This window comes from Juglans microcarpa x Juglans regia, chromosome 5S, assembly GCF_004785595.1.
Source record: "Juglans microcarpa x Juglans regia isolate MS1-56 chromosome 5S, Jm3101_v1.0, whole genome shotgun sequence".
NCBI lineage: Eukaryota > Viridiplantae > Streptophyta > Magnoliopsida > Fagales > Juglandaceae > Juglans > Juglans microcarpa x Juglans regia.
Genome location: NC_054603.1, coordinates 3,753,199 through 3,773,685, shown reverse-complemented (window position 1 = coordinate 3,773,685; position 20,487 = coordinate 3,753,199). Strand labels below are relative to the sequence as shown.

General features: G+C 36.4%; 3 protein-coding genes and 1 pseudogene across 5 annotated transcripts; 3 read left to right on the top strand and 1 right to left on the bottom strand.

Annotated features, from left to right (window-relative positions):
• Positions 1–9,409: 9,409 nt before the first annotated feature.
• On the top strand, positions 9,410–10,775 carry LOC121266775 (annotated as a pseudogene).
• Positions 10,776–12,340: 1,565 nt separating this feature from the next.
• Positions 12,341–14,363, top strand: LOC121266909 (cytochrome P450 94A1-like). The gene has a single exon (XM_041170760.1). It carries the CDS (start codon positions 12,662–12,664, stop codon positions 14,168–14,170), a length of 1,509 nt encoding a protein of 502 aa, XP_041026694.1. The 5' UTR covers positions 12,341–12,661; the 3' UTR covers positions 14,171–14,363.
• Positions 14,364–14,881: 518 nt separating this feature from the next.
• Positions 14,882–15,505, top strand: LOC121267950 (pre-mRNA-splicing factor 18-like). Its single transcript, XM_041172046.1, has one exon. The coding sequence runs from the start codon at positions 14,882–14,884 to the stop codon at positions 15,503–15,505; it is 624 nt and encodes a 207-aa protein (XP_041027980.1).
• LOC121268438 (exocyst complex component SEC15A-like) lies at positions 15,115–19,665 on the bottom strand. Of its 3 annotated transcripts, XM_041172717.1 has the most exons (3): positions 19,538–19,665; positions 16,308–18,735; positions 15,115–16,120 (listed from the first exon to the last, which is right to left on the bottom strand). In XM_041172717.1, exon 2 carries the CDS (start codon positions 18,705–18,707, stop codon positions 16,338–16,340), a length of 2,370 nt encoding a protein of 789 aa, XP_041028651.1. In that variant the 5' UTR covers positions 18,708–18,735; positions 19,538–19,665; the 3' UTR covers positions 15,115–16,120; positions 16,308–16,337. The 3 variants fall into 3 exon arrangements, with proteins under 3 accessions (XP_041028651.1, XP_041028650.1, XP_041028652.1); XM_041172716.1 differs by lacking the exon at positions 15,115–16,120 and having other exon boundaries at positions 16,135–18,735; XM_041172718.1 differs by lacking the exon at positions 15,115–16,120 and having other exon boundaries at positions 16,135–18,711.
• Between the last annotated feature and the right edge of the window lie 822 nt (positions 19,666–20,487).

Genomic DNA, 20,487 nt, shown 5'->3' with positions numbered 1-20,487 from the left:
AACTTACACATCTCTTTTTTGCTGATGACTGCATAATTTTTGGGAGAGCATGTTAGGGAGAATGGCAGAAAATAAATGGCATTTTGAAGTTGTATGAACAGGCATCAGGCCAATGCCTAAATAAACAGAAAACTTCCATCATGTTTAGCTCAAATGGAAGTAAGGAGGACTGGGACAAAATTGTGAAAGATTTGGGAGCTAGGGTGCAGAATAATTGTGAGAAGTATCTTGGGCTACCAACTATGGTGGGTAGATCTAAGTATAATTCCTTTAGAGGTATTAAAGATAAAGTTTGGCTCAATATTAGTAATTGAAAAAATCAATTCTTGTCAGCTGCGGGTAAGGAGATCTTGTTAAAGGCAGTTATCCAGTCAATTCCCACTTACTACATGAGTGTTTTCTGTCTACCAAAGAGATTGTGTAAGGAACTTGCAGGCTTAATATCAAAATTTTGGTGGGGCCATAAAGAAAATGATAAGAAGATAAAATGGATGAGTTGGGGGAAGATGGGGGCTTCAAAACATAATGGGGGTTTCGGGTTTAGAGAGCTTGAAAGTTTCAACAAAGCTTTATTAGCAAAACAATGTTGGAGGGTTCTTACTAATCCTAATTCTATTGCTGCAAGAGTTTTAAAAGACAAGTATTTTAGGCACACCAATGTGCTTGAAGCAAAAATGGGAAACAATCCTTCTTTGATTTGGAGGAGTTTATCGGGATCCATAGAGCTCTTGAAGGAAGGGTTAGTTTGGAGGGTGGGAAACAGGAAGAGTATCAAGATATGGAAAGATAGGTGGATTCCGAGCTTGTCCTCTTTCAAAGTTCAATCTCCAATGAAGTTGCTAGGGGAAGATGCAAGAGTGGAGCAGCTAATAGATGAAGGGTCGAGAAGGTGGAGGATTGATTTAGTGAAGGAAATTTTTAATGTAGATGAGGCTGAGTTAATATGCAGTATCCCTATAAGCCTTCTGAATATGGTTGACAAGCAAATCTAGGCGCCTTCAAAAAAAGGTCAGTTTAGTGTTAAAACTGCTTATCATTTTCAATTGAGTAAGAAGAGAAGAGTTGATGGGGAGTCTTCTTATAGTGATAATGCAGTTGAGGGGTGGAAAAGGCTCTGGAGGATGAATGTGGCGGGGGTGATTAAAATGTTTGTTTGGAAAGCTATTAACAACTGCCTACCAACAAAAGGGAATTTAAGAGGAAGGTTATTGAGAATCCCTTATGTCCTATATGTGAAAGAGCTGAGGAAACATGTGCTCATGTTTTGTAGAGTTGTCTTGCAGCGAGGGATGTTTGGGCAGAGAAGGGTAGTCCAGTACATAAATGGCCTTCGAGGGATGAGGATGTGGGGTTGGTATGGAGGAAGCTGGTTGAGAGACTAAATGAGGATGAAGTTGTTTTAACAGCTATTGTCATGAGAAATATTTGGATGAGGAGGAATAAATTTGTTTTTGAGAAGGTTTTCTCAAGTCTAGATACTATATTTACCCAAGCTAGACTCAATATTGCAGAATATCAGCAAACTCAATGCAATAAAGGTAGAAATGTGAAACAAACTCGAGTATGCCGAGAAAGGGTTAGATGGATGGCCCCAATGGAAGGTGCGGTAAAAATCAACTGAGATGCGGCTTATGACAGGAAAACAAGGAAAATGGGTGCAGGGGTGGTCATGCGTGATTCAGAGAGGGAAGTGCTAGTTTCCTTGTGTTTGCCAAATTCAGATATTGGTTCTGCTGCTATAGCAGAAACCACTGCTCTTTGGACAGCTTTAATACTTTGTGTGGAGCTCAATATAGGTGAAGCAATTTTTCAAGGGGATGCTTTGGGGATTATTAAAGTAGTCTGTAGTGAATATGATCATTGTGAATGGAATGGCCAATTGATTGATGATATTAGGAGGATGTTAGCAAATAGACCCTTGTGGACAGTTAAACACACGTATAGAGAAGGAAATAATGTAGTTTGCTCATACTGTAAATGGAGAGAAAGTGTGGATAGAAGATGGCCCTTTGGGCTATGATAGTTATATTTTACAGGACAAGTCATGTATTGAAAACAGATGATGAATATGAATACTGAGGTTTTGATTTAAGAAAAAAAGAAGTCTTTAAATTAAATGGGAATAAAGATTTTTTGAGATATTGATACAGAGAAATGAGTACGAAAATAAATAGTCCTGTGAGGTTTAAATTGTCTGAAAATCTTATACGGATAAAAATTAATATTATAAGACTTACACCATATATATATATATATATATATATATATATATACATATTTCTCCAAAATTAAATAATTCAATTCAGTCAAAGTACGCTTGGGGAGAATATCTCTATTAGCGAGAACTTCTTCATTATAATTGGCTCTAATAATTTAAACGAATTAGTTGAATCCTAATAAAAAAAATTATAATTAAAGTTGAACAAACCACTTCAGCTCGTCATCGCTGTCCATTGGTGAAGAATCCTCCGCCACCATGATCTTTTATTTATATGTAAAATCCAGTTTGGTTTGTTTTAAAACTAAAATTTTAAAAATCTCTTATTTAATTATTATATTTTTTTTTAAATTCTCACATAAAATAAAATAAACAATTTAATTTTTTTAAATTCTAAAAAAATAATATTAAAAAATATATTCTAATAATATTTTATTCAACTTTTTTATTTTAATTTTAACTCATCTCATTTACTCGATAAAAACAAACTAGCCCAGATTACAATAAATCTTTATGAGTCCTTATATATAGCATCCACTGTAGTGGGTGCACACAATGCACTCACTACGTGAATGCTTATGATTTTTTGTATTTTTTTTTTTTTAAATCAAAACCACATTTTGGTCGAATTGTAGCATTTTCATCCCATTCGAATTCATCCCACAAAAGTTCTGCTCCATCGCAACCCAGCTCCTCCCGGCAATGCCGTCTCTCTCGTCAGTGCCACCAAGCGGCGCTCCTCCGTCTGCCCAACGCCTCCACTGTCCTGCGAGCTCGTTGAGCGAAGCAAACAAGGTTTCAATCCCGTGAACCTCCTTCCTCGCCACGAACCAGCATCTGTCGGCTTCCTCTTGCCAGCGCCACCTCACGACAGCATCTCTCGGTTTAGGGCCAACTCGCGATGCTCGTTAATCTGCCTAGTGCCGCTGCTCCCCGCGAGCTGATTGAACAGACCAAACCAGAGATGGGACCGAGTGCTCTGTTCGCCAAATGGTTTGCTAGGTAAATATTGTACTACCATTTTCCCGTCCATACATGTTATGTTCTTTATGTGTACATCGAGATGTGATTTTTGTGTGTTTCTGGAATGGGTATGCTTAGGGCATGGATAATTTTCCAGAAAATTAGGGTCTCCCCCTCACCTCCGCAAATCCATTATAAAAAGCCCCCAACCCAAATGTCTGTCCGTATGAGGCGCACGAGCGTTTTGTAAACCAAAAGAGAAAAAAGAAAGAAAGAAAGAAAGAAACGTAATTGCCTCCAAACCTCTCTATAAATCCATCTCTCTCTCTCTCTCTCTCTCTCTCTCTCTCTCTCTCTCTATATATATATATATATATAGAATACCTGCTTCGAATCCATCTTGAGGTATCGCTAATAGCCTGCATTTGTTTTTGTTTTTTTTTTCTATCAAGCGCTAATGTAATTTATTGCATTGGTTGATTTAACTAAATCTGGGATTTTTATTTTTAGCAAACCATATGATTTCTTCTTGTTATATTCTATTTATTGGATCTTAAAATTGACGTTTCCGAGAATGTGGTTTAATTATACTTTTCATAGGTTATTGATGAGTTTTGTGGAAACTAGTGAGATTTGATACTGCAATTTGAGTACTATGCGTGCATGTATGAGTGTTTATATATACGCATATATACATGTTGCATTGCGAGTGTAAATGCACAATGATAAAACAAGTCGCAGTTGAGGTTTCTTGAGTTGCTTTATGGTGTCGTGACTCGTGAATCGTGATGCTGCTGAATTGGTGGTGATCCTTTTGTATTCTATGATGTTTAGGATGTATGGTGATACTGCTGAGTTGGCATTGATTGCTTTGTATTTGATGTTATTCGGGACATTGTGCCGCGCCGTATAGAATATAGAATTTGTTCAGTTCAACACAGGTACTTAAGCTGGTACCTAAGCTGAGCGTTTGGACTTTGAGTTAGACTTGACAACATCAGTTTGTAACGCTAATCTTTTGAATTGAATATTTTCAGATGAGTATTCGAATGTCCAAACTGGAATTCTGTTGCAACAGACCCACTCTTGTTGCCTTAATTGGTTTTGGCTTCGATTTACGCGGTATGAATCATATAGGAACTGCCTTAATAAAAAAACTTTTAGCTTAATTTTCATTAAATTGAACTGGCTTGATTCTGTTTAGTTACTAAAAGCAACAATTAGGATTCTGTTTTCATCAACTTTGCAATGCAAGTTCCTGTAAGATTTATTTTAGAAATCTCCTATTGCCATTTTCCTTCTCTTTTGTATTCATAGGAAAGATATCTACAATCTGCACCACAGCATTCTTGTTAATCTTAGTTCGTAGTCATTATTCAGCTAGAACATTTTTTTAAGTTTTTAAGAGCATATATGTTCTTATTTATCTAAGAAAATGGCTTATATCTCCTTTGCTAGATCTCTATCTCTATCTTATTCTGTAATATCTTATGTAAGCCCTTAAAATAATAGTAGTAATCATATTTATTAATTTAGAATGAAGTTGCATTGTTAGGAAAGAAAGTACTTGCGTCTCTTTTGAAGATCAGATCTCTTATTTGCCGTACTTATTACTGCAGTTATTACGGATTCAATAAAGAATGCAGTTGGTAGGCTCCCACTTTCCTCCAAATTCTGTACCTCTTTGTTTTAGTTATATGTGCCAGTGTTTTTCTCTTAAAATTTCCATTTGGTTTCATAACATTGTTAGCATTGTATGTCACATCCTCAACAACCACCTTAATGTAACTTTTTCAACGAATTGAATGAGGCATAAGCCAATTTTGTCCTCTTCATCATACATATACCCACTTTTTCCTCTTCATCATGCTTCCCTTTAATATTTTGAACCAAGCAGACAATTTTTCCCACCCCCATATGACGATAAAGGTATCCATCCTTTTATATTTTTTTTCTTTCAAGAAGTGATTCATTCTCATTGGAATTTCAAATTTTTTTTCTGAAGAATACTCTTGCTACCGGTGGTCTTGAAACATCAATAAAAGTTTTATGGTCTCACTTTTTTAATTGGCAAAAGTAAAGTTTGTTGAAACATAATGAAAAGGTTGCCCAATTACACAAAAAGTATATACAAGAACATACCTAATTGTAACAAAGGAACTAGAAAGTACACAGGAAGTTTTATAGTATCATTACATTCAATTAAAGGTATTGAATGTCTTCAGTGACATTCAAAGGATGTATGCTTCTCCAGGAAAAATAAATGCATGCATGCTTGTGTAAAATAATAAAATATTAGAAATTGAGGAATCGATGTATGGAGAAAAAATCTGCTTTTGTGTTGGGAATGAAAATAAAGAATGAATGTATGGGAACTCTTGCTACCCCACATACTGAAGAAGCAATCAAAGTTGTGGATAGAGTTGGAGACTTTGGGGGGTTGATTCAGAAATATGAGATGGATGGATTTCCTGCTTTAAAGGTGGACCTCTCACTCGACACTCCAATAACTTTTCACAGAAATCACACACTCACATATTGCAAGGTTTGTATTCGTCCTGCCTATTGTACTTCCTTTCAATTTGTTGGTTAGTTAATTTTGTTTTTGGTGAATATTCAATGCAGTGCAAGGTGTGCATGCAGACATTTATGTGCACCACTACGAAGGTGAAGTGCAGTGAGCATGCAGAAGGAAAGCACCCCAAATCTGATGTTTATACTTGCTTCCCTCATCTCAAAAAATGAATGAATGTGGAGATGGATTGAGAGTATCATCGTCATATATGTAAATCTTTCTATTATGAGGTGCTTACATCGTGGTTGCTTTATGCATGTTGTGGTACTGTCTGAATATTGATATATACTTGTTCTTTGTTCAAGTGGAAGTCGGTGTTCAATTATAATGAATATTGATGCCATTGGTGATGCAAGCTTATTTAATTGTGGTGAGAAATGCATTGATCATGAAAAACTGGTGGTCATTTTAATCATTTTCAATAACTAAGCAACCAATCTGGACATTTCCTGTATGAGAAATATTGTTCATGTTAAAATTTGTCATTCCCAAACACAATTGCCTTGTGGCATGTTTTACGGCTTATTGAAGTCATCAATGCATGAAAGTTACACAACAAAAGTCTTTGCATTACTTTTTAAAATTTCACAAAGTTTCATTCAACTAAACATTAGTCTTTGCATTAAGAACCCACACACAAAATTGACTGCCCACATTCAGTGAGAGGGAGCCATAAAAATTTATGGGTTTATAATACATATTCCAAATAGCGTGGCCTCTTGTTTGCTTACACACAGGACTCCATGGGATCAGCCTACTGTATGCGCATCCTGCCACTTTCTGTTGCCCTCACCTGAAAGAAATATGGATGTGCCTGCACCACCAATATCAGGGAAATATGGATAGAGAGATGAAAACTGAGCTGCATGTCAGGGAAAGCGCAGTCTGAAGATCCCAAACATCATCAAATTTATCTAAATCCAACCAAATATGGATGCATACTATTGCAAATTAGATTGAAATCCTTGTTGCAAGTAACCGCAGCAAATCAAAGTGATTTTTTTTTTCGAATGGAATATAGTTATATGATTTATTTATCCCAGCGACACATTTCAAAGGTACAAACAAACCATATCTTCTCTCAAAATTAAGAAATTACCCTACAAACTAATACTTAGAAGAACAGCCAAAACTTACCTAGCGTGAATGATCTTCACACTGGTTTTCATATTTGGTTGAGACCAGTTGTACGCAATCGAACCCGCTAGTCCGCTAAGCCACAGAGAACCTTTTTCAATATAAACAATGAAAAATCCAAATAAAAACCCTAAATAATAATAGAATATAGTTCATGTATCAATCAAAGCAAAAGATACCCTTCTCCTACATGAAACAAATTCAACTAATGAAAAAAAAACAGGAAACAAGTTTAGAGGTTTTGTGTTTCAGAATCGAAGATACATAAATCTTAACCAAAAACCCACGTGAGAGAACATCCCGGAAGCTAGAGAGTAAATACACGATAACAAGATTGAATCAAGGAAAATGAAGAGAAATATCAAATACCTTTGAGGAGGGGAAGATCAACTCAGAAGGTTAGAATCGTGACTGAGATGGAGGGAGAATGATTTTTATTTTTATTTTTATTTTTATTTTTATAACAGAATGTGTAGTGACTGCTGCCAAATAGCAGCTTCTCCCCAGAATTTTTCAATCTTTATTGATAGTTGGAGGAGATGGTTATAAATTAGGTAATATTTTACGTGCACTACACATGAGATTTGTGCTAAGTAAAGGAAGTAGCCTAGCTAGCTGTTGTCGAGTAGTACTCAGAAAGGGACAATACATGCAAATAAAAAATCTTTCTAATAAAAATTTAAAAAAAAATATTATTTTCTCATATATCCCCCTTAACTTAAAAGTTTTTATAACGTAAATAGTAATAAACAGTAGTTACTGTTTACGTTAAAGGGTAATGAACAGTAATTACTATTCACAGTAAAAGCAAGTGTATTAAGAGTAATTACTGATCATATTAAAAGCTAATAATAAACCGTAATTACTGTTCAAGAATTACTGTTTATGTTAAAAGTCAACAGTAATAAACAGTGATTGAAAAAATTAAGATTTTAAAGGCAGGTTTGGAGAGTGTTTAGAGAGTGGGATAAAAATTTTGTGTTTTGTTTGAGAGTTTAAAATATTATGTTTTAATATTATTATTATTTTGAGATTTAAAAAATGTGAATTGAGATTCGAAAAAGTTAAATTGTTTATTATATTTTGTATGAGGATTTGAAAAAAGTGTAATGATGAGATGAGATGAGAATTTTGTGTCTCATCCAACCCACCCCCCAAACCTGTCCTAAATCTCAACCCTTCATCTTGAATTTCCAGAATTGATCCAACAATAGAGGTTAAAACATTAAAAATAATATTTTTTAAGAGAATAAAATCATATAAATAATTAAAGTTTTTAATATAATTTAAATCTCATTATATTCTTAATTAACTAAAATCATTTTATCTAAATAATTTTTTTAGTACTCCCTGAGTCATTGAGTAGTATGATTAAATTCTACCATTCATATATTTTGTTAAAAAAATTATTACAAGAATATCTAAAATCTTTTAATTTTTATATTACTGTAACATTTTGTTATCATTATGATGTTTGTTAAAATTTATTTTTCCATTTCTGTATATTAAATTATTGACTAATTAATTTTATTTAAAAAAATATTATATTTATATTTTGTGAATATTAATCACTAGGAAAACATACATTACATGTCACTGACTACTAGTATATATATATATATATATATATATATATTTAGAAAACGAGCACAGTACCTCCATAAATTTTATTACATCCAGACGAACACATTAAACCTGAGAACAATCCGTAAACATTGTCACCCATCGCACCACGTCTAGTCGATCAGTCTGCTACTTAATGTATATTATTTTCTAATATATATATAGTTATAGAGTAATATTATATATAATTATAAAATATATAAATATTATACAATTATTTTTAAAAAAATAAAATTTATTATTAAAAAGTTAATTTTTTTTTATATACATCTTATATTTATTTATTTTTTTTAAAATAATTATACGATGTTTATATACTCACAATTATAACTATTATTTTTATAGTTGTATATATAAATTGTGATCGATTAATCTGCTCCCTTAACGTGAGTGGAGATTACTCTTTCTTAAATTTAGTGATACTGATAAGATTTCTGTTGATCCGTGCACAGTTAATTTATACTCTCCCTCGTGAGGGATTCTTTTGGTTTTGAGTAATTTTATCTATAATTGTAAGGGTGAGGTTACTATACCGTACCATATTGACAATTAGGTGTATCGTTCAGTGTAAAAAAAATTTTTCTTTTTATAAATTTTTTAATATATTTAAATATTTTTAAAAAATAAAAAAATATATCAATACACTTAAAATCACTTTTTTAATTATTAAATAAAAAAAAATTTGCCAAGCAGTTACAATAGATAGGTAAAGTAGTGTTTCTCTAATTGTAAAGTGTATATTTTTTGTATAATTATTTTGAAAAAAAAAATTTATTATTAAAAAATTAATTTATTTTATATAAATTCTATATATATATTTTTTAAAATTACTGTACAACAGCTATACAATTCAAAATTATAAATATAATTTCTCTTTGGTCAGGTATGGAAAAAACAATGTCATGTCATTATTATTATACTGACCCCAGTGCCCATGAGTTTTCTGTACTCTCTTCTGCTTTTTCTTCTCTTTCACCCGCATGATTTCTTTTCATTTGGCTTTTCTGGTTTAGTTCTGGTGTTTCCTAGTGAGACCGGATACTCTGACTTCTCCCCTTTAATTTCTTCGTTAATCCATTGGGTTTTCAAATATCTTCCTGGCCCTAATTCTGAATCTCCAGCACCATGGCTCCCAACCAGTCCATCGTTGAAGAGGTTACCGGCTGGCTGCGTGTTTTCGCTAATGGTACAGCCGACCGCACCTGGACCGGACCGCCCGAGGTTGAGTTCATTATGAAACCCGTTCCACCTCATCGAGAATTCATTGATGGAGTTGCAACTCACGACGTGGTGGTCGATACAAACAGCGGTCTCGCCGTTCGGATTTATATCCCGGAAAAGAACATGATCGATACCCAGGACAAGAACAAGCTTCCCCTCCTCCTTCAATTTCACGGGGGCGGCTTCTGCATCAGCCGTGCTGATTGGTTCATGTACTACCACTTCTATGCACGCCTCGTGCGCACGGCACGAGCCGTCTGTGTCTCTGTCTACCTTCCACTCGCTCCCGAGCACAGGCTCCCAGCTGCATGCGATGAAGCTTACGCTGCCTTCCGTTGGCTTCTTGCCGTGGCTCGAGACTTACGCTGATTTTGCACGAGTCTTTCTCGTCGGGGATAGCACAGGTGGGAATTTGGTGCATCAATTGGCGGCAAGAACAGGGGATACTGATACAGACACCGTCCATCTCTCGGGCGGTGTACTTTTACACCCGGGCTTTCTAAGAGCCGAACCGAGCAAGTCATTTTTGGAAACACCCGAAACGCCATTGCTAACACGTGAAATGGTGAATAAATTCATCGGCTTGGCATTGCCTATTGGGAGTACGAAGGATCACCCGATTACGTGCCCAATGGGCTCGCTGGCGCCGCCGCTCGCCGGCCTTAAGCTGCCTCCGTTTCTGGTTGTGGTGGCGGAGAATGACCTGCTTCGAGACTCGGAGTTGGAGTATTGTGAGGCCATGGAGGCGGCCTGCAAGGACGTGGAGGTTTTGATGAATCATGGGATGGGTCACAGCTTCTATTTCAACAAGTTAGCCATTGACATGGATCCGGAGACTGCGGCTAAAGCGGATAAGCTAATTGAAGCAATTACAAACTTCATTAGCAGGCATTAGTACGGCTTGAGGTCGGCCTTCTCGGATATGGTTTCCAAAGCATAAGGTATGAGAGAAATAGAGGCATAAAATGGAGCATTTAGTACTGTCATTATAAATATTCTGAGTAATATTAAATGAACAATTAATAATATTGTAATGCACACTTCATACGTTTATCTCTCTCATTGAGTATTTCTAGTGCTATGCTTCGATCCGTTCGTATGGCTAATTAGAATAAAATTTTTGTTACATAGTCATTTTTATATTTTTTTTTTACACTTTATTAATGTTATATTGACTAAAATAATTATTTTATATTAAAAAAAATGACGAATTCAATCACATTAATAGAGTGTATAAAGAATACATAAAAATAACAATACATAAAATATTGTTAGAATAAATCACTACAAATAAGTTTGTTTAGAGTTGAATTAGGAGCAAAACCTGGCCAGGTGGTAGTACTATTATCTAGCTCGCGCCCTTGGCTCCACACTTCCATATTGAGATTTAATCAGATATCTTTTGTAATTTCCACCGCAAGATCAATTAAGTAGTGCATGCCGACGCTAGCTAGATTGGATACATGATAAGAAATACTATGCATAGACATACATATATATTTATATGCTGTTGTTTAGTCTTATCATGTGAATGATTAAAAATCAACATTGAAATTAAAGCATATATATGAAGTTTCTTTTAAAAGCTCCACAAATGGCACTAAGTAGTACTCGATGGCCGGATCACTCTTATCAGATTTTGATAACAATGCTTTTAATTGCATGCTCCACTTCGATGATGCTGACCCACTTTTCATGTCAGTCGTCTCGTTTGTTTTTAGTAAAGTTTTCAACTCATTTTATCTATTCTCATCTAATTATTATAATTTTTTTAAATTTTAAAATAAAAAATAATATTAAAAAATATATATTTTAATAATATTTTATTTAACTTTTTAACTTTAATCTCAATTCATTTCATCTCATCTCATTTTATTTGTAAAACCAAACGAGACCGCTGGCTCTTCTTCTTCTTCCGGCTCATTTTCCACGATAAAGTGAAGCATGCACATGAATCTATCAAAGTTGCCTATTTCAACAACTCCGATCAATATATATGCGATCCTGACTTGGATAGGCGCTGGCTATGGTACTCACTACTCATTTTTCTCTCTTCTTGTTCTTTTCCAATCATGCATGACTAAGGAAAGTCTATTTGCATCAAACTATATATTACCTGCACAAATATTGTGTACGTACGAAGTACGAACCCATGATCGCTCATCCTTAAATCTGATGTGACTTTCATTCTATGGTATGATCTATTTTATTTTTGAGAAATACTATACAATGATCTTGGAATGTGTAATATTCGTGTATTTTCTTTAAAAAAATATAGATCGTTTTTAAAAAAAGTAATTTTTTTATGTGGGTATTAGATTTATTTATTTTTTTCCAAATAAAAGATGTTGAAATCATCAGTGCATATTTCAAAATTATAAATATCATTTTTCTTTACAAAATAGGTTGGTTTGAGTTTAGTTTTTTGAACAACCCTAGCTACGTACTTTAAGCACCACTCTTATTATATATACCAATAATTACTTCAGGATTAATTAATGGTACTAGTGTGCCTGCCGGTAGAAAACCTCATTCAAATTAAGGCCAAATCATCAGTACATACACAAGCGCTGAGGTTTGCAATCTTCCAAGTGAGCAATATCTAAGAAGAAGCTGGTACAAATTGAAACACATGCACAACCCTCGAACATTCTGATCACAATGCTCCAATTTCAGAGACATGTACGTACATGTTGTCTTACTGCAGTTAAGCTCAACTGCTATCTACAAGTGTTATATCTACTTTCCAAAAACAATTACCTGCTATCTTCTCCACCATAAATAATACACTAACCTTCGAAAACTCCTCTCCACGCATCCAATCCATTTCTTTATATATCATCCGGCCATTTCGCTCATATAACCCTAAAATCTCTCTCCTTCTCTCTCTGATCTCTCTCCCAGCTCTCTCTATTCGCTTATATATGGATCAGTTCTCTGTCCAATCTTTCTTCTTCTTCTTTCTTCTTTCCATCTATGTCTACCTCCTCTTTAAGTACACGTCCAAAAAGAAACCCATCCACAAAGGATTTAAAGTGTATCCTATACTCGGAACGCTGCCTGAATTATTGCAGAACCGACACCGTTTTCTTGACTGGACAACTGAAACTCTCGATAACTGCCTCACAAACACTTCTGTCTTTAGGCGTCCCGGCAAGATCCAGGGCGTCATCACCTCGAACCCGGCCAACGTTGAGCACGTGCTCAAGACCAACTTCGAGAACTATCCCAAAGGCGACTGCATCATAACGCTTCTAGGAGATTTTCTAGGCAGAGGAATCTTCAACTCCGACGGGGAACTCTGGATGGTCCAGAGGAAAACGGCTAGCTACGAATTCAACACCAAATCGCTCCGCAACTTCGTCATGGAAAACGTCAACGTGGAGACCAAGACGAGACTGGTTCCGATCTTATCAAAAGCCTCGGAAACAGCACGCGTCTTGGATTTTCAGGACATTTTGGAGCGTTTCGCATTCGACAACGTCTGCAAGCTGGCATTTAACGTCGACCCGTGTAGTCTTGGCGGCGATGGAACCGTCGGGGCCAAGTTCATGCGGGCTTTCGAGGATGCTGCCACGCTTAGCTCTGGGAGGTTCTTGTATGCCATCCCAATTTTGGGGAAGCTTAAAAAGTTTCTCAACATTGGATCAGAGCGAAGGCTAAGAGACGCAATCAAAACCGTCCATGAATTTGCAGATGATATTATACGGTCGAGATTGGAACAAAAGGTGGATAAAGATGCAGACCTACTCTCTCGTTTTATCGCAAATGAGGCAAACTCACCTGAATTTCTCCGAGATATCGTCATAAGCTTCATTCTTGCGGGTCGGGATACTACCTCTTCGGCTTTGAGCTGGTTCATTTGGCTCCTATGGTCGAAACCGGAGGTAGAGCGAAACATATTGAAGGAGCTTGAAAAAATCCAAGTTCATAGAGGAAAAAACCTCGGCGATTCGTATAGCTTTGATGAGCTCCGAGACATGCAGTATCTACATGCAGCAATCAAAGAAGCGATGAGACTGTACCCTCCCGTTCCGATCGATACTAAAGCGTGTCTGAACGATGATATCATGCCGGACGGCACATTTGTGAAGAAGGGTTGGATTGTGGCATACCACACATACGCGATGGGAAGGATGGAGAGCATTTGGGGAAAGAATTGTCGTGAGTTCCTGCCGGAAAGATGGCTGGAAAAAGGAGTGTGTCGGCAAGTGAGCCCGTATAAGTTTCCGGTGTTTCATGCCGGACCGAGAATGTGTCTGGGAAAAGAATTAGCATACATTCAGATGAAGTCGATTGCAGCATCAATGATCGAGAGGTTTGAAATAGATGTGGTAAATAAGAACAAGGGTCTTGAGCCATTAATGTCCTTGACTTTGAGGATCAAAGGCGGGTTGCCCGTAAAGGTGAGGAAGAGGTGTGGATGCCATTAATTCATGTATATAATCTGCAAATGTATAAAAGCTCTAGACGAAGGATTATGAGCATGCTGTATAAAAGCTCATGGGGGCATGGACTGTTAAAAGTGTGTGATCAATATGTGGTGTATATATATAAGTTGTATAATTTTATTCTTCTGATAGTAATATTTTAGAAATCGTACCATATATGTAATCTGTACCTATCTATCCACTCTTGTATGCTTTTTCGCGTGTGTTACAAATTCTATATGCATGGTATATGATATCATATATGCGATGCTGTCAACTGTCATTTTCGTGCACTGACATCACATGGTTTACCATAATCTTTTTTGAGAAGTGCTACAAGGATAAAAACATCCCACAAAAGTAAATTCATAACTGACGTAATTTTATATGATACGTTAGATCTATTTTATAATAAAAATAATTTTACAATCTAACGTATTACATTAAGGCACATCAATTTGTAAATTTACTTGTCTTTGTTCTTTTGGGTTATTAATAAAAATTATGTAATCATATGCATTAAGGATGAATGCAAGTGATACAAAGTAATAAGATGGCTTAAGGAATTGTCACAACTACTAATTAATATGCCTCGGTTCGATGATCAACAGTACATGATATGGGTTAATGATGAGTAGATCGAACTGTCTATACGTTCGAGACTAGTCCTCACAGTCCATGTATAACGGTACTGCAATTAATTATCAAGGATATATGGTGAAAGCCAATTTCGAGGACTTGTGTGTGGAGGATAAGATGCTAGTGTTCTTCAAGAGGCTGCTAAATGAGTGGAACCAGGAATTGGATGAGATGCCCGATGCCGCGCAAGAAGCGGACGGCCAAGGGGAAAAGTCCATGGTGACCACGTTTAAGCAGTGTGCTCGGTATCTGAATCCCTTTTTCAAGTTTTGCAGGAAGAAGGTTCTCCCGGATGATATTCGCCAAGCGTTGCTGGTGGTGGTTGAATGCTGCATGAAGCGAGACTACTTAGCTGCAATGGACCAATATATCAAGATGGCCATTGGAAATGCACCCTGGCCTATTGGTGTCACCATGGTTGGTATCCATGAACGGTCTGCCCGTGAGAAGATTTACACCAATAGTGTTGCCCACATCATGAATGATGAGACCACTCGTAAATACTTGCAATCAGTCAAGAGATTAATGACCTTTTGCCAACGAAGGTACCCTGCAATGCCCTCCAAAGCCGTTGAGTTCAACAGCCTGGCAAATGGTAGTGACTTGCAATCTCTGCTAGCGGAAGAGAGGGTTTCTGGGGGTAATGAAGCCTTTGAGGAGAGGCTTCGGATAATGCCTGCCCCGAAGGAGGGCTACTAGCTATGCATACTATGATCGGTTTGTTGGATAACATTATTTCAATTCATGTAGGGACGTGTGTGACATATCTGCTTGTATTGTGCTTTCTCAAACTCTCACAGAATGGGCGTTATGGTTTCTGCATCTTCCAAAAAAAAAAAAAAAAGGATATATTGTGAAAACCTATACCAGTTTTTAAGGGTGAAAGAGATGTTCTAGAATCCAGAAAACCCGAGGGTTTTATTCCTTTACATGGTGAAAACACGCTAGTCTGATTTTGGGTATCAAATAGATATGGTTGTCGATGTAGAATTGATTGAGAACCTAACCGAGTACTCTTAATACATCATTGATATGAAAGTCTAACACATCAGGTTACATAAAATAGTGTTGGTGCTTTGACACCCCCAGGCTCTTGCTAGCTTGCAACCATCTTGTCTTAGGCTTTTTTTTTTCTAATAATCTATCACCAGAACTAGAATTTATTGGGTTGAGGATTTGAGCATGGATCTATATGTAAAGGGAGGCAGGGGAATACAGAGCTGGCACCACGTCTATCGAGACCGTTAAAGCTACGCACGTACAAATGTTTTTCCCCACATCAGTTGACCATCTTCATTTCTTGGAAAAAGCAAGCTGCATAAAAGAAAGAAGTAGTAAACTTTTACATGACATTATTAAGTTGATCAGGAAGGGGAATGTGGGCAAATTCTATTATATGAATATAAATTGCAAGGAAAATTAAAGAATCCTACTCATTCTGACCATTAACAAGAACATTACAAAAGTTTATATTCGCAGGCCGCAGGGGAAAGAATCCTAATTCTGATGCAAACATATAACTTAAGCCTTATTAGTTGAAGTCCTTCAGTCTTTTCTTCAGCGTGTCCATGGATTTCTTCCGAGCACTTTGCTTTGTATTCCTGTTGGAAAGGCTTCCAAAGATCCCATCTGAAGAATCTTTGAATTTATCGCAGATGTTGGCCACCATCTTATAATCCAGTGTGTTATAGTTTTTCTGCCTTATCACTGGATTCATGAAGTTCTCTGGCTGGCTGCTCAATAAAAGATTTATCAATTGCCGTGCTTCTATTAAACAGCCCCTAAAACTACCTTCCTTGTATATTTCACTCAAGCCAGTGCTATGGAACCTCTCATCTGCGAAAGTCTCCAGCATCTTTAGATCATTGTTAATACCCATAACAGCATTTGCATTGAACCTCTTGACATTATCACTAAGAAAAACTGCGACTATTGAGTTGGATATATGCTCAAGAGCTCCACTCCCGACCTTGAAGAGAGCATCCATGGGTAAAATTTGCTGCGCTGTGGAAATAAGAGTGTCAAGGTAAATGATCACTTCATTCATATTCTCATTCCCATTCTGGGCTATTTCCTCTGAAGTCCAATTGATACTTTCTGTTAGTGTCATAAACTCGTTCAACTTGGTGTTCACCAAATTCAGCAAAGAAATATAGGCTTCATCCCTTGAAGTTTTCAGAACCACCTTTGCAGTTAAACTAGCTTGAGGCCTCTCGACCGTTCGCGCCGGGATACCACAAAGTTGGGCTGCATGTCGAAGAAAAAAATCACAAGCTCTTTCGAGAACAGATATATTCGCAGTAATCTGCATGGCCTGAGACACTCCAATGGTGCCACTGCTAATTGTATTCAGTATTGCTTCGTTTAAAACATCAATCAAAAGTTTGTCCACATATTTCTTCACAACATCGTAAAAATTAGAATGCACCCCGTGAGACAGGTAATCAACAGACCCTTTAATGAATGATCTTACAGTGCGGCAGACATCAGGTACCATGGAGGAGAATGGTGCAATATATGGAAAAGCTGGCATTATGTCCAAGTTCTGCAGATTATACGCCAAAACATTATTCTCATAGTCAGTATCCTTTTTCATTACCATCTGCTCATAGGTATCATTGGCAAGAATATTAACAATTTGTAGACGACACTCTTCCAAAAGAAGCTCATGGTATTTGTTCCGGCACCTGTCAAGAACCTCAACAAGTGGGCCAACTTCATACCCATATTGTCTAAGAGTAGACCCTAGAAGAGTGACATAATCCTTCACCAGGAGATGGTGAGTCGCAGAATCCATGTAAGAGAATTGCTCGTCCAACACTGATGTCATTTTTGCTATAGCAATTTCCCACATTGTCTCAACCTGATCAGCTGACAATAGCCCCCCAGCAGTCCTCAGGACACAATCCTCCACAATGAAGTAACCAGCAATTTGGGCCAAAAATGTCTGATAAGTCTCAACAAAAGGTTGTGTTGAAGATATTTGCAAGTCTGAACTGAGCTGCAATACTCGATTCTTATAATAATATTCACGAAACTGCTCTTGGACACCGAGGCAAGTGTGAATGTGATAAGCCCGATATAGAGGTGTCAGATCAAACTTCAATACAGAATCTTCATCAATTTCTTCAACATCTAACATATACGCAAAATCTCCTAAACTAAAAACACTCCGTTCCTCAGCTTTCCTCTGGCGTTCCAGCATTTCCTCATCCCTCTGGCGAGCTGATGCAGCATGACCTATTGCCGTCTGTCCAATATTCTTCGCAGAACTCCTTATGTGAGCTAACCATTCATTAAATTGACTACACACTTTCTTTTCAATGTGCAATTTTATCACTGGAATTCTTTTCTCAATCACCATTCTCAGTGCCTTGACAGGAATAGTCTGCAAGTAATTCTTTTCAATCAGATCCACAGTTTTTAATGCAGAGTAAAACTGGCTCTCAGAAATATGATTGTTACATTTGGCACAAAGATCCAACACCAGCACACATCTCTTAGACATTTTGATAGCTTCAGTCACATTCTTTTTTATCGAAAAAGATTCAAGAAGCTCCTCGAGCTTGATTAAAAGAGCACTGCCAACCTCTTGTAGTTTAAAATTATCACTTGAAAGTTCACCTTTCAATTCTTCCGCATCAACCAGCACGCCACGTAGTTCATCAACAGCAAGAATGAATTCCTCATAGTGGGTCTTGCAGAGCTCCTCTATTTCAACTTCCTTCTTCTTCACAACAGTCTTTAGCTGGTGAAGAAGCCCTTCGGGCCGTCCCATCTCAAGCGCATGCCTAACAAGAGGGCCCAGATCATCCCCATTCCCAATCAAAGTTGCAAGGACCAAGTCCTCCCCTGCATCCCCATTTTCTGTGGCAGCTCTCCTCTTTTGTTTTGCATCCATTTTTCTGATCAATCCCAGAAACCAAAACCTAAAAATGAATAGGGACATAAATATATCAAAGAAACCCACAATTTTTTCTGTTAGCTCTCTCAAAGCCTTGGAGAACTTTTTCCATTACCCATGTAGATATCCTAAACCACTCAAACGTCATTATATAACGGGTTGAAAGTTCATTGCCAGCAAATATTTAAATGGGCTTCTTTATTTTTTATTTTTTAAAAAGTTAGCATACCCAGGAGATGTGGAAAGTTATACACCGGGGGATACTCAAAATCCTAATATTTCATAAGATAATGCATCTACAAATCATGTTCACCCTAAGATTTCCATATACCACCACCCCCTCGCTCGGGAGGTCCAATTCCACAAACAAAATCATATTCTCTGTGTTAAGGAGAACGAGCTACCACATAAGTTATACCGTTTGGAGCCAGCGTCGACTATAGGCGTAGCTGTGAAGGCGGCTCAGGCTTATAGGGGGGTAAATGGAAAGAGAACGAAAAAGAAAAAAAGAATAAATATTTTGAATAGAATGTGAAGCTTTCTTGGAATGGGAATTTACAAATGGTCTTATATCAAACAAATCAATCGAAAATAGGTAATCACTAAAAGCATAACAAGAATGAGATATCAATAAAATGGAAATATGTGCTCCTTTTGGCCACCCACCATCAACAAATTAAGGAGACAAAAACAAGAAGCAATGCAAAAATCTTCCCCCACCGACGAAATGGGTGGAACAAGCAAATCATGGAAACGGAAAACGAAAACCATCAGAAGCCCAAATAAAATTCAGTGAAAGGAAAGCTACGATCATGACAGGGACTCACTGATAGATTGGAAGCTGCTACACCATCTGAAGGTCCTCTACGAAACTAACAAGGAAATGACATGCTCTGCACAAACCTTCCCCTTCCCTGTCTCGCTATTTAGTGGGAATTTTTTTTCCCGGATCACTTATGTTTGTCCGCGTCCTCTGCCGTGTTGCCACAAATTCCATCCTTGATTTCCACGTTAAGTATTTTTTCATTTATAAATAAAATTGTAAAAAAATTTACCATAAAAAATAAATAATAATATTCATGAGACTGAGAATAAATGATGTTAAAATTCAATAACTTTTTTTTACTGATACTAACAAAAAGAAAATTATTAATTATAATAAATGGATCAAAACGACCTACCTAAACAAGGATGTCCGATTCCGTTGGGTTGGGTTGGGTTGGGTTGGCAGAGCATTACCGTTGGACAACTTTAGCTTCAATCCAAAGAGTTAAAACCATCAAATATCAAGAGAAATACCTAGTCTACAATTTTCTTTTTTTATAAAAATAAATATATAGATATCTGACGTAATTTAATGTGACATGTGACTTGTCTATTAGCTTCAAAGCTGAATTCTATATACCTAATACCTACATAAATGCATATCATTATATTTATCTCTTTTTGAAATGTATAAGTTTTTTTAATAAAAAATAAAATAAAATTAAAAGCTCTTCATTCTGCAATGTATTTTTAAAAGAAATGATGATATATACAAATCTTAAATGTATAAGTTCCGCACAATAAAAGAGTGTAAAAAAATTACTTGTTTGCAAAAAACTTACGCAAGATTTGTACATTTAGAATTTGTTTTTAATATTACTTTTTTTTGTGCAATTTTGCGCACAAGAATAAAAATCAATTGATACAATTCCCTTAATTATTTGTCTCCACTATTTTAGAAAACTAAATTATAGAAATATTTAAAATTAAAATTATATTATTTATAAACAAT